Below are 13,328 nucleotides of genomic sequence, written 5' to 3'. Positions count from 1 at the left end.
CCCTCAACGACTTTAGAATATCTGTATGCGATAATAAATAGATCAGTTATGTAATAAGGCAGTGTGTTGAATATGCATTCGTCCTGTGGAATGAACCACCACAGAGAGAGAGACAAGGATACCATACACATTCTTGAAAGTTTTCTTGTGTTGTGTTTGATTTGTTTGTTTTCAAGGCTATCCAGGCTAACTCTTCCCGGGGATTTCCTTGGAGAGAAGAGTGGTCCGCTGAGGCTGGTTTGCTTAACCTCTCCTTTATCAAGAGATGATGACTGGCTTTAAAGAAAAATAAAGCTGAAGGTTGTTTGATTTTTATTTTTTTCCCTTTTGGTTGCATCATTCTGAGTGTTTTCATATAAACAAACAAACAAAAAAATCACAACCAAAAAAAAAAAACCAACAATAGTTTTTGATGCATCCAGTTGTTGTATCCTCAGGAAGTTCCAGATGTTTCCAGGTAACTCTGTAGTTTACGGACTGTGGTTTTGTCCAACGAGCAAAGGTCAAAATCAAATGTCGTGTTTGTGATATGAAAGTGTCCAGTTTCTTCTATAAGGTTCACGATCTAAGGAAGTAGAGAAGAGAAAGATTGGGCATGAGCAATGGACATCACAAGGCAGAGAGAGAGGTGGATGGTATCAGATATGGAACCAAGAGACTAATATTCTCCTTTCTAGTAAGAGGATCCATGCTACGGATGGCATGGAACCATCCTTTAGCCAATCTGGTAAGCCAAAGGACTATTAACCCTTTGAAATTCTTAATCAAAGCGGATTTCCTGTTCTCCTCATTCACAGCCTTTAAACTGATTCCTCCTTTCAAGCCATCAATAGATTATTTTACTGTCAGGGTGGTTAGGGGGAGATACAATTTCAAAACCCTTTTAAAAAATACTCAACGGGTAGCGACTTTCCTTATTAAACATAAGGAAATTCCATCCTAGAGATAGCAGCATTCCTTATAAAATGAAGTACACACACACACGTAATAATGATCCTTTTTTCTTTCTGACTATGTTACTGAAAACTCAGAAAGCATAAAACCCACAAAGGGAAAAAGAGAAACCATCTATAATCCCACCCCCTGAAGACCACGGGTAGTAACTGGAAGGGGCTGGAACTGTTTCACTGCTTGATTTGGGTGCTGGTTACAAAAGATGTGTTCACTGTTAAAATTCAGCTTGCCATACCTTTATTTTACCTCAAATAAAATGAATAAAAACCTCTCTTTATTACTTACCATCATGTTCCGTTTATTCCCTTGGATATTTGGGGGTAACAAGTATTATCTATAATAAGAAAAACCCTTTCTCTCCTCGTGTGGAATAGTCCTGCCCCATTTCTTACTGTATGGGCTCCAACTTTCAGACACAAAAGTGGTGGTAGAGGTACTGCTATGGTCTTGCCTTTTGAGAGGTACTTCTTAAGGTTCCAATGTTAAGAACGATGTCGGTCACTGGTCTGAATCCTCCATCATGTCATGTGTTGTTTCTATTCTAATTTTACTCATAATTTTATCAGAAATGGACGCTATGCTGAGGTAGCATGGACTCGAGGTATGTATGTTGTGGGTAAATTGGGATGGAGGGGGTAATTTTACCAAGCTTTGTGGGAGAGAGAAAAAAAAAAGGATCAGGATGAAAGAAAAAAAATTTGCAGAGAGAAAATGGGCAAGCTCCATTCATTTGTTAGTTGTCTGTTATGCCCCTCTTATCACTTCTCATTCTCTTTAGTTCACCTTAAAAAAGAACAATTTTAATTATTTGGCCTATTTATTCAGTGGAGTTTCAGATTACCCAATTTCAGGTGGAAAACAGCAGAAAGGAAACCTTTGAACCTCTATTAGTTTTCTTTAAAAAATGGTAAATTTGTGAACTATTCCCTATGGGTCAATGGCTCTCAACAGCAACTGTGCTCCCCATTCCTGACATACCTGACTTCCCCAGAAGAATAAAAGACATACTGAACCCCAACCCAAGTAACCGTCCAGCTCCAGACTGAGCTATTATTACCTTATTCAATGTCTGGAACTCTTTTTTTTACAGATTAACTATGGGTTCATAATAAAACAAGTTACTCTCACTGTGAAATCCTGACCGATACAGCAAAATGCCTACCTACTATCCTTTTATCCTTCCTCCCTCACCTTTTTTTGGTTTGTTTGTTTTCTTTTTACTAAAAGAAGCTTGATTTTTTCAGTAAGTAGCCATAAGCCCAACTGAAATGCCTGCCTCCCCAGACCCACTCACAGCATTTGGCAGATACTGCTACCTACAATCTATTTGTCAGAAGTCACTGGGATTTCAGGACTGTTTTTGAAAAGGTTATAAACCCTGAGTATGTGTCTTCTGGCCTCTGTCCCCCCTTGCCGTCTGGAATAAAGATGGAAGCCATCTTCCCCCTCAAGAGGATGAATGCAAGATGGGAGAGATGGCAGATCAGGAGCCTGCATCCTCGTGACCTCTTACTTTAAACCACTGCACCCAGGCTTCTAACTGAGTCAAGAGATGACCAGAAAGGGTGTGCTACATTATGGTTAAAGTAGTACATTCACATAAGAACTTATCAAGCAACGGCTCATTAACACTAAGAGATCTAAAATGGACACTCGTTTGTTTTATTAGTTACCAGTTACCGAGCTCTGGATAAGTAACCCCCACAAGAAAACTTTTCCCAGGCTATCAAATAATTCAACTGATGCTAAAGACATACTAACAGCAGTTTCCAGAATAAATTATGTTTTTCTGGGATACCGGAAAGAAATACTATATGGTGAGTGAAAATGTTTATCATTTTCAGGACAAAAAGAGCTAGGCTTTCAGTGTACCCAGTGAAGGCAAGTAACAATGATCCCAGAGTGTGACCTCTCCCCCCAGTGAGCTGGCCAGGAGGGAAGTGCCCAGGTGTCCAGAACCGAGTCCCAAATTTCGTGTATCAGTTCTGACTCGGCTCACTATTTGAAGGGCACCGCATGGAACACGATAACCTGAGCCATTTCTTCTTGACCTACCAAATAGGTCTTTGTTTGTTTGTGGCTGGGGGTGGGTGCCACCTGTGGAGGAGGGAGGAGGCCTGTTATCAGAGCACTGGAAACCTACTGGGCAGTCCCATGCACTTGAGACACCCTGTTTCCTAGAGGGCAGGTGGGTTTATTTGCTTTAAAATCAAGTGGCTTGATTGACTGGTTGATAGAACAACTCCTGTTCTATTACACGGGGTTGTACAGAGGATCAAATAAGGTAATAGGATAAATAAAGCTTCTTTATAAACTGAATTGCTACACAGATCAGGGCAACATGATTATGATTACCATATAAATATAAACGTATCCTTAATGATCTGGGAGGTAAATGTACAGCACAAGACTACCAGACCCAGCGCGTCCTCCGCCTCCCCTCATTGACTGTTAGCCATTCCATTAGCACTAAAACAAATGAAGCAGGGAAAATGCCAGGAGCTAAAACTCAGAAAAGGCCTACTTGAATTAAAAAAAAAAATAATAGTTATCATGAAAGTTTCAGGGGTAAGGGAAGAGAGCAGGGAGGGCCGGAGAGGAAGGAGAGGAGTAGTATCACAATGCATGTGAGTGGGTAAAGGATAGTCCCAGGTTCTCCCCTTGAAATGGTAACTCAGTCCTTTAAGAAGATAGTTTTCTGTGACTCACTATAGCTACTAATTACTTAACAATATGGAGAAAGCAGAGCAATAAAAATACCTTGTAGAGAAAGCCACTTGATTTTAAAGCAAATAAACCCACCTGCCCTCTAGGAAACAGGGTGTCTCAAGTGCATGGGACTGCCCAGTAGGTTTCCAGTGCTCTGATGACAGGCCTCCTCCCTCCTCCACAGGTGGCACCCACCCCCAGCCACAAACAAAGAAATGAAGGGGATCCAATCAAACTCACTAAATGAGCCCCACATTTTTGGGGAGCTTGTAAGAATACATCAAGGTAGATGCAGAGGCAGCCTTAAAGTAGCAGTTAACAGTAGTGGCAGCAGTCGGGGCATTCGGGATGGTTCGCCAAAGGGAACGACATTAACGACTCAAATTACTAGAGCATGTACCCATGTCCCCAATTAAGTAGAGACTTCATAAAAAAAATAAATGCACATTCTGAGAGAACATCAGAAACAGCATTCATATGCCTTATTTCAATGACACAAGCCCTAAAGCCTAGAAACACCCCACGGGTCCCCTAAGGATGCCTCTCTGCCTGGCCACAGGAATGGCCTTGCACTACTGATGGGGTGGGGCTTGGCTCCACCTTGCCGTGGTCAGCCCACGTCACCCTCCATGATGTGAGAAGGACTACTCTAACACCCCTCCGCCCCGGCATTTTCCATCTCCCTGAAGACGATTTTAAAAGTAGAGAAGCAGCCAAACTATGGAAAGAACCTGTATGTCCATCAACAGATGAATGGATAAAGAAGATGTGGTATATATACACAATGGAATACTATGCAGCCATCAAAAGAAATGAATCTTGCCATTTGCGATGGCATGGATGGAACTAGAGGGTATTATGCTTAGTGAAATAAGTCAATCGGAGAAAGACAATTATCATATGATCTTCCTGATATGTGGAATTTGAGAGACAACATGGGGGGTTTTGGGGGTAGGAAAGGAATAAATGAAACAAGAAGGGATTGGGAGGGAGGCAACCCGTACGAGACTCTTAATCTCACAAAACAAACTGAGGGCTGCCGGGGCAGGGGGTGGTAGGGAGAGGGGGGTGGGGTTATGGACATTGGGGAGGGTATGTGATATGATGAGTGCTGTGAAGTGTGTAAACCTGGCGATTCACAGACCTGTGCCCTTGGGGCTAATAATACAGTATATGTTAATTAAAAAATTAAAAAAAAAAAAGTAGAAAAGCTGTTATCTAAGTTGTTAGCGTGTCTTCTAAGGAAGCCCCGGTTCTCCTCAGGGTTTTTGCTGCACCCTAAGAGGCCAAACTCAGACTCAGAGCTCAATCGCTGGGGGAGGTTAGAAGGGCTCCATCTTCCTTTCCAAACAATTGTGGAATGCATGGTTTGACGAAAAATCAAATTATTAGTCATCCTAGGTACTCCGATCTCAGGGTTTGACTGTATCCCCTATACTCTATTTTTACCTTAAGGGAAGGTGGCTTAAGAACACAGGCTCTCCTGATCCAGGACTTTCTGCTCATTAAGCTAGACGCTGGGTGCCAACACGACTCATCCCCAGAGTAAAACAAAGGCATTAAGCACTTTTTGTGAGCCAAATAAAACTGTCAGACCCGAGTTTTTGATGGGATGGGTTTAATACTATAAGATCTCAGATGTGATCCTGGCCTCCCCAGAAACCTCGTCGCAGGGGCTCAGGTCCACGTGGCGGAGAATACGTGGACTTTGCAGGATGCATTCCACGAGATGGGCAGCTCTCGAGGTGGAGAATTACATTAGTCCTCAACAGTGCTATGTTTTACAATAGGAATTAATTAAGCAGTAAACCGTGACAGGGCATGCATCATGGTATCATAATCACAAGCCTCAGCTGCATTACAAGGCAAAAGGCCAAAGACTGAGAGCTTTCAATCGGCCTGGGAATGCAATTAGGCCGAAACGCTGTGTGTCCTGGAGTGCCTTGATGCCAGGCTAAAAATTCAGAGCCATCACTCTCTCCCTCTAGGACACTAAAATAATCCACTTGGCTAGTATTCTCGAGTAAGCCACCTTCCCTCAAGATTCTTTCAAAGGTCAAATTAAAGGACAATGGGAAATCAGGAATGCCAATGGCACCCCAAGGCAAGGCCCCACCGAAGGCCTGCTTCCTCCACGCATGCGCTGGGCTTGCTTTGTGAAGGTGTCCCAGCCCTGCCCAGACATCTGTCTCACTCTCCTGCGAGACTCACTGTTTGGGCCCGGCTTGTGCATTAATAGCTTTATTGGACAATTACTCCACAGTGGTTCAGAGCTGGTGCTTAAAAAGGGATAGAAAGGGATGGGAATATCAGCTAATAGATTTACCATCACCGTTCAGTCAATTAACCCCACGTAATTGGTAAATGGCAGCCTGAACAATTTTCAGTTCTACAAAAGAACATTGAGGAAAGATACAAGCAGAGGACTAGAATAATGCTGAGGTAAACCACTCCAACCCTGCTCCCCTGCTCATATTCCCTTATAAACGGAAATGCAAGAAATGCAACTCCTCCCACTTAAGAATCATAGGTCTGTAATAGTTTCATTCAAATCTGAAACTCTAGAAGGGTTAAAAAAAAAACCCACAAAACTTATCAGAAAAATCAGGGAACTTGGCAGGTTTGAGTGTGCATATTTATAAATTTCAGCAAAAAATGTACACAGAATATAAATGTGACCATCAGCCATTAAACATTAAAAAAAAAAATAACCCACACACAGCTGGCGTAGATTAAGTACTACTTCAAGTCATTTGAAAGTAGTAATAAAACTAAATTCCAACAGTGAACTAATCTACAAACCCACCCTGGAATTTAGAATGCAACCTCCTCTTTGGGTGTTAAAGAAAAGGTATTTATCAGTAGCCACTGTTAATGCAGCAGACACGTGTACTATAACTACAGTAAAATTAAAAAGCACCCTTATCTTCGCAAAACATCGAATTGTACTAATAGAAGTTTCCCCACTCCACAAGCATTTCACAGTTGAGTTCATAATAATAGATGTATGTTGTACAAGATAAGAGAAATGAGGAAAATATTTCTTTCCCTTAAAAGAGCACTGGCAAAAGGTTACTCCATTGAATCACGAATGTTTACAACACTTGACTGAAATTCTTATCACTGTTTTCTCATGAAACTAGAAGCCTGGCCCCTGAGGCTTTGTGTTCCCACTCTGCCGCTCACTCAGCCCACAGGCCAGGGTGGGCCAGAGGAGAAACCCCTGCATTCTGGCCTCATCACCTCCACAAGTGCCCGGTTTCCCCCCACCTGTAACAGCAGCAGGGAGATCCTCTGTGCCAAGCTCCAGAGCTGACTTCCGGGTAGCCTCAGCAAGGAATATTCCCTGCTCCCTGAAATACTTCTGTAGGTGGCACCAGCCCAGTGCTAACAGCACTGGGCTGGTGTGACCTCCAGGGTCTAGGATGCCACCCCAGGATGCAGCAGGCCTCGCAGCATCTAGAAAGGCCTGTGCTAAAAAGCATTTCTCACCTGCTGCAGAATGTGTCTCTCCCTCAGCGTCATTAACCTTCTGTGAAGCTCGACCAGTTCGTCTAGGTAGGCCTGTAAGGGTAGTCACCAAAAGAACAAGCACTTTAGGAAGCAATCCCAAAATAACACAACAAAGAGACAGGAACAGACAAGCAGCTTCTGGAGGTTCCCCATTCTACTTCCCTTGCCTACACTGTGTGGACTCGGTACCCAAGGCTCCCACAGACAGAGTCTCTCTGGACCAACTGTTATCCCTACAAAGCCTGCTTTTTTAATGAAGGGCAAATTCTTTTTTTTTTTTTAAGATTTTTTTTTATTTATTTGACAGAGATCACAAGTAGGCAGAGAGGCAGGCAGAGAGAGTGAGAGGGAAGCAGGCTCCCTGCTGAGCAGAGAGCACAATGCCCAGGACCCTGAGATCATGACCTGAGCTGAAGGCAACAGCTTAACCCACTGAGCCACCCAGGTGCCCCTGAAGGGCAAATTCTTGCACTTAATTTACTCTCAACAAGATTCAAGGGAGCAGACCCACCCTTTTCCAGTAACACCAGGGAGAGAGGATACTCAATGGTAAATTCTGAGCTTAAACATATTAGCACAGGCTTTTTTTTTTTTTTTTTTTAATACTTCCATCTCAGAAGATTTAAAACTAAGAGAACAGTCTAAATTTGAACATGGAAGTATAAATGCACGTAACCAAGGACAAATTCTTTAAAAAAATAAATAAATAAAGGAGGTTTCCCAGTCATACCTAACAATATCGCCAGTAAACACCAAGTGACAGAAGAGAGTATCTTATGAAAAACAGAGATGATTATCCAAATTAGCTCTGGTTTGTCAAAAGCTCCCCTGAAGGGGCCGAAGCACACCTCTCTTCCCATATGCTCAGATTCCGGAATCTTTTAATGTAACTGCATGGGCTTTCCTAGCGCTGTTGGCCATGAAGGCAAAGGAAAGAAAGGTTTGTGAAGCTTTAGTCAGGCCTGCCTTGATCCTGCAAAGCATGTTATGACCCTGCCTACAACGGGAGACTAACCCCCGACAGGTCTTGAAGTCATATCTTAAATGCACGATGAACACTTGGAAAGCACACTAAACGAGGATCAGGTGTCCCGCTCACTTATGGCTGCAATTCCTCAATCCTCTACCGTGGTGTTCTTACCTCCCAGTTCAATGCGCCCAAAACCCCTTGGCACTGCAGGGCATCATGGAAAACGGTAGCATGAGGGCCCAGTATCACACTGAAGATATAAGCGAGATGTGGAAAACAAACAAACACCAAAGCACCAAGAATAAGTGCCCATCATTTGGGGGTGTGGGACACTTCCAATGAAGACATGGAAGGGGAGCCGGCAAGGACTAGTCAAGGAACACACCAAGGGAAGCTGGTCAATGCTACTGCACACCCAGGAACACCCTGGAAACCTACCTTGTCACATTCACCATTCTTTATTTGCTTATCTGATTTGCTTTGCTTTATTGGACTTTTCACTTCAAGAATCTAGGGATCGAAGAGAACACAGGTAAATTTGATTTAGGCACTTCGTAGCAAGCCCCCCACCCCCCAAACAAAGGCACAGAGGCATGAAATGTCACACAGTAATATCACTTTCCAAAGAGCACTTCTCCTCTCTACATTTTCTTTCTTCTCTTCTAATCTCACTCTTTCTTGGAAAATAAAGGACTTCTATCTGAAATGCTGAGTCAGGGCAACAGACTTTAAAAAAAGGAAAAAAAGTTGATGATAAGGAAATTGATCTAAGCTTCCAAGGCTGTTTTTTTGTGACAACACTCTCACACATATGCACAGCAGCTGAGTTATACTGGATTCTAGTCCCCTCTGGCAAGGATTTTTTTCATACTCATTCTGCTGTTTCAGCATGACTACCGGTGCTCAGCATGCTGGGGATGATAAAACAAACACTCAAATGCCCTTTTTAGTACCTGACTTTCAGATTCTTAAAATTACTCCTACCCACTAAATGGATGCAGCTTTGGAAATGAAGATGGCCATCGGTTACACGGGTCGCTCCCAACGTGGGATCCTCCCACACAAGAAATAGAGAGGGCAGAACTATTTTCTGCAGTTCAAGAAACGATGTGTTTACTCATGATAAAATACCAAGTGTCTGCCCTTCCATCTGACCCGATTACAGTTTAGGGTATGAATGGTAGTCCTGCGTGCTGTTTAGAAGCTTCCATGGGGAGCTAGGGTTTTAATGAATTAGAAGGCAAAACAAATTATTATTTAATAAATACAGTTAGTTTATTAGAGTCCTCAACATTAAGGATTATAAGGGAAATATTTTTAAACAGGCCTTGTTTAAAACCGCTGAGATCCACTAAATTTATTGATGAGTGTTTACAAATGTATATAAACATAAAAAGCAAAGTACTTTGTCTTTTCATGATAACCTCATTAGCAAGTGAGTTATAATCGGAAGCTAATATTAAGGAGGAAAATACCAAATAAAGGATGTATTTAAGAAGTCTCATATTCCTACTGTTTTTTATCTATTTGCTGCTCTCTCACAAACACACACACACACACACACACATACAGAGTTCTGTTCAAAAGTCTACCATATTTCATAACACAAAAAGGACTTTTCAAATGAGCCCACTTTTAGTATGTAGTGGAAAGAGCCCTGATTAGGCTCAGAAACCTAAGTTCAGGTCCTGGTCCTATTACTTAACATTTTTGGATCTCAAAAAAGGTGAGATGAAATAAATAAGAGAAACACAATGAACGAGATTTGGCTGTAAATGTTCTACTACCAACAAACCGTTTACCTGTTGGGGATATAGGACCGTGACACTCTGGGAAAGACCAAATACTTCTAAAAGGATATATTTTCCTTTGTATTTAGAATAACGCATGGGTAAGAAGTGAGCTTCAACAGAGTCTTTCCTGAGAATCGCCACTATTTTTTCATTTTTAACATCAAGATAACCAGATGACCAACCTGACCAGGCTCAGTCACTTAAAATACAATGCTTTGGGCAACACAAGGAAATTACTTAATTGCGGGGGCAAGGTAATCTTTTTTAACGTGCTGCACTGTAAGGAAACCCAACACTCCACTACATTCAGAATTTCCTTCTCTATTGTTGTTGGAAATGAGACCTCAAGGGGAAACTCTGAGCTTGGAGACCTAGGAGTAAGTAGGTCAGTAGATGGCACTCCTCGCCAATTCAGACACGCGGCTGGGCAACACAGGGACAGCCAGCCAAGATTCCAGGCCAGAAAGAAAAACAGCGCCTGCGTGCTCGCCTTGTGCAGAAGAAAACTGAATTGTGTTGCCATCATAGCCCACTCTGCCTGCCCCCCCTTCACTGGACTCTGGGGGGTCAAAGTCACTAAGGGCTCTATATTTGTATGGCAACTCTGCTAACTAGGTTTAGAGAGTTCTACCACCTTCTCTCCAGAGCAGAAAATAGAACATTCGGGCACTTAAGTCCCACCCTACACATTCCGTAAGTGCTACAGCACAGAAGGCCAAACTACATTGAAATCCTCGTTTCTTTCTTCTGAAGCTGCAGTGGGGCAGGAACAAAAGCTCCGGGTGTCAGTGATCCGCCTCAAGTTACTGAGTGGCTGCCCAGAGAGGGCTCAGTTAATCTTCCTTCTTTGATCTCTCCCTGCTCCAAAATAAACAGCTTTGTCAAAACCTCATTCTGAGAGAGCTGAGCCATGCTGAAGACAATTGTTTTATTTATGATCATTTCTTATCTTTAAGGAAACGACTCCAGAATACAAAAGTACAGCACCTTGTCTTCCCCGGGCTTATTTCAAACCAGTTTAACTGGATCAACTCTTTAATTTCATCCAACATGCCTTGCAGGCTGAGAAGTAATTTATGATATTCTGAATATTAACTTGGGTCCAGTGGATCACTTCCTTCCCTCAAGGGCCCCTTCCTCCCCACCCCATTCTCTATACTTTCAGCCAGAAAGGATCTGGAATTTTGATTTTGTTTGAAACTCGTGTACGGGAGGTTTGGAGTCTAATAATACACACACAGGTATACACACACAGCCCCTTTGATTAAAATGGCACTGTACTCACTAATATTCCCTTATTAAGCTTTACTGAAGGAGACAGCCACCCAGCCTAAGATGCACCATTTACACACATGACAGTCCCCTAAAACAGAACTCAGATTAGCTGCACTTCAATCCTTAATCTGAGGATATAGCTTGAGAATCAAACTTCCAAGATTATTATTTTTTTCTGTATCCCTTTGTGAGGACTGACAACTCAATTATTCAGCAGATGGATTCTCTACTGATAGGTCTTTCATGTTAATGATCATGAGTAGCTCCTAACAATGCTCAGGTTAATTACTTGCTTTGTTGACATGTGCCTCTCTGTCTGTTCACTTTTTTTCAATAGTTAAAAAATGTTTGACTCAATTAGCACTTTCTCTCTTCCCTAGTCCCTGGAAGATTTGAGAACCAGTAAGGGAAACTCGGCTTTGTCTCATAATTTACAGAAATTTCAGAGATCATTATCAACTTGCAGACAGAGAGCAACCAAGGAAACTCATACTCTTAGAAGCCTGCGAAACATGAAGTCTGTTTTCATCTATTTTATTTGATGTGAAATTTCAAATTATCACACATACATTCAAATAAAGATGGTAAACACATTCCAGGATGAAATTCAGAGGACTTTTCCATTTTTTAATTAATTCTTACTCTTCCACTTCACCAGCATGGAGAACTAAGACTAGCTAATTTTTAAGAAGTCCTAGAACATGGACGTAAAGGGACAGCAACACACCTGACCCAAAGCAGGTGACTGGAGGGGTTAAGAAATCAATACTCAACCAAGTTTTAAACCCTTCTGCTCCCTGTTCCAAGACAGCCCCAAGAAGGTAAGTGCTCTTGCGGTACTACACGTATTTCCTCGCCTAGACTAGCTAAAAGTGAAAGCATATGGACTTTCTTATTATGCTTATAGGTGCATGAAGGAAGTGACATATAACTGAGTATTCTTGACAGATTGATGATTCACATGTGTGAAGTTACATTTGTCGAATAAACATATGCCAAGGAACCAGTGGTATGCTATCTAATTGGAGAAAGTAATTTTTACCCTCACCAGATAGATGATACCATTCATTTTTTAGTCTCGTTTTGCTAGACAGGTTTAAAAAAAAAAAAAAAAATCTGACAACCCAAAACCTCTCCATGAAACCAAGACTTGAGCCAAGTCAGCTGAAGGCTGCCCAACCAGGAAGTGGCGAGGGTGGTTTGAAAGGCAAGATGGGGGCTTCATAGAGCTGCATTTCTTTATCAAGCACAGTCTTCACTGGGAAGGAAGCTGAAGGGGCTTGAGGAAGGGCTTACCTAAGGCCGCTAACTCCTGACAGTGCCCTGCTGCCGCCCATGGGGGACCCTGGTTCTAACACCGTCCTGCCCTCCACCGGAAGCGGAAATCAGGGTGCCCCGGGCTTAAATTAAATATGCAAATATATTCAAAGTCCAAATTCTATCCTTTCACCAGCTTATACTGAAGCACGGGTTTATAAAAGAAACTCAAGTTATCTAGTTAGCCAGCCCAGGGCTCTTTCCAACTGATCGGCGAGGATGGTTACTCTGTAGTAACCGTCATCTTCGTCTTCACCTGCCCAGGAAGTGCTTGATGTGTGGCTGGCCGGACCAAGGGCATGGCTGGCACTGCAGCTGGGGGAACACCGGGACGCGGGGAGGTAGGGTAAGGAGTAAGAACACACTAACTCCTTGGACAGCCAGTCCACAACAGACGATGAGACTGGCCTTGCACTCACATGCAGGCCACAAAGACACTGCAGCTGAACGAACACGGTGCAGTGGAGGACACTCATATTATTCCTATGCATAATGAAGGCTTTAAGTTGTGGATAAACTTCATAAATGAGGTATTTTAAATTTTAGGAGATCTTATGCTTTATGCAAAATTTAAAAAGAGAAAATCTTCAGCTATAAAAATCACATTTCTCAGTAAAGCAAAGATCACAAATTCAAGGACAAAGCTGTTTAAAATTGTAGGACATTTGTGAAAGAGAATAATTTCAGAAAAGCGCAGTTCTTTCATTCTCGAGTTCATAATATTCATAGGGTAACTTGGATTAAGCAATTATTTTAGAGGTCACAGGGAATCTGCCTAAACAAAGAGATAAGAATAG

The 13,328-nt window shown here is 42.3% G+C and overlaps 1 protein-coding gene across 2 annotated transcripts in view; it reads right to left on the bottom strand.

The window, feature by feature from the left end:
- Positions 1–295: 295 nt before the first annotated feature.
- The window catches only part of MLLT3 (MLLT3 super elongation complex subunit), a 277,576-nt gene continuing 264,543 nt past the window's right edge, over positions 296–13,328 (bottom strand). For both annotated transcript variants that reach the window (XM_059411570.1, XM_059411571.1), the window contains exons 9-11: positions 8,585–8,656; positions 7,156–7,227; positions 296–565 (exon numbers count right to left, since the gene is read on the bottom strand). In XM_059411570.1, the coding sequence (XP_059267553.1) occupies positions 434–565; positions 7,156–7,227; positions 8,585–8,656 (276 nt within the window). In that variant the 3' untranslated portion in view covers positions 296–433. The remainder of the gene's footprint in view (positions 566–7,155; positions 7,228–8,584; positions 8,657–13,328) is intronic.

Source organism: Mustela nigripes, chromosome 9 (genome assembly GCF_022355385.1).
Source record: "Mustela nigripes isolate SB6536 chromosome 9, MUSNIG.SB6536, whole genome shotgun sequence".
In the NCBI taxonomy this organism is placed as follows: domain Eukaryota; kingdom Metazoa; phylum Chordata; class Mammalia; order Carnivora; family Mustelidae; genus Mustela; species Mustela nigripes.
Note: the sequence above shows the minus strand (reverse complement) of the source record. Positions and strands in the feature narration are given on the sequence as shown.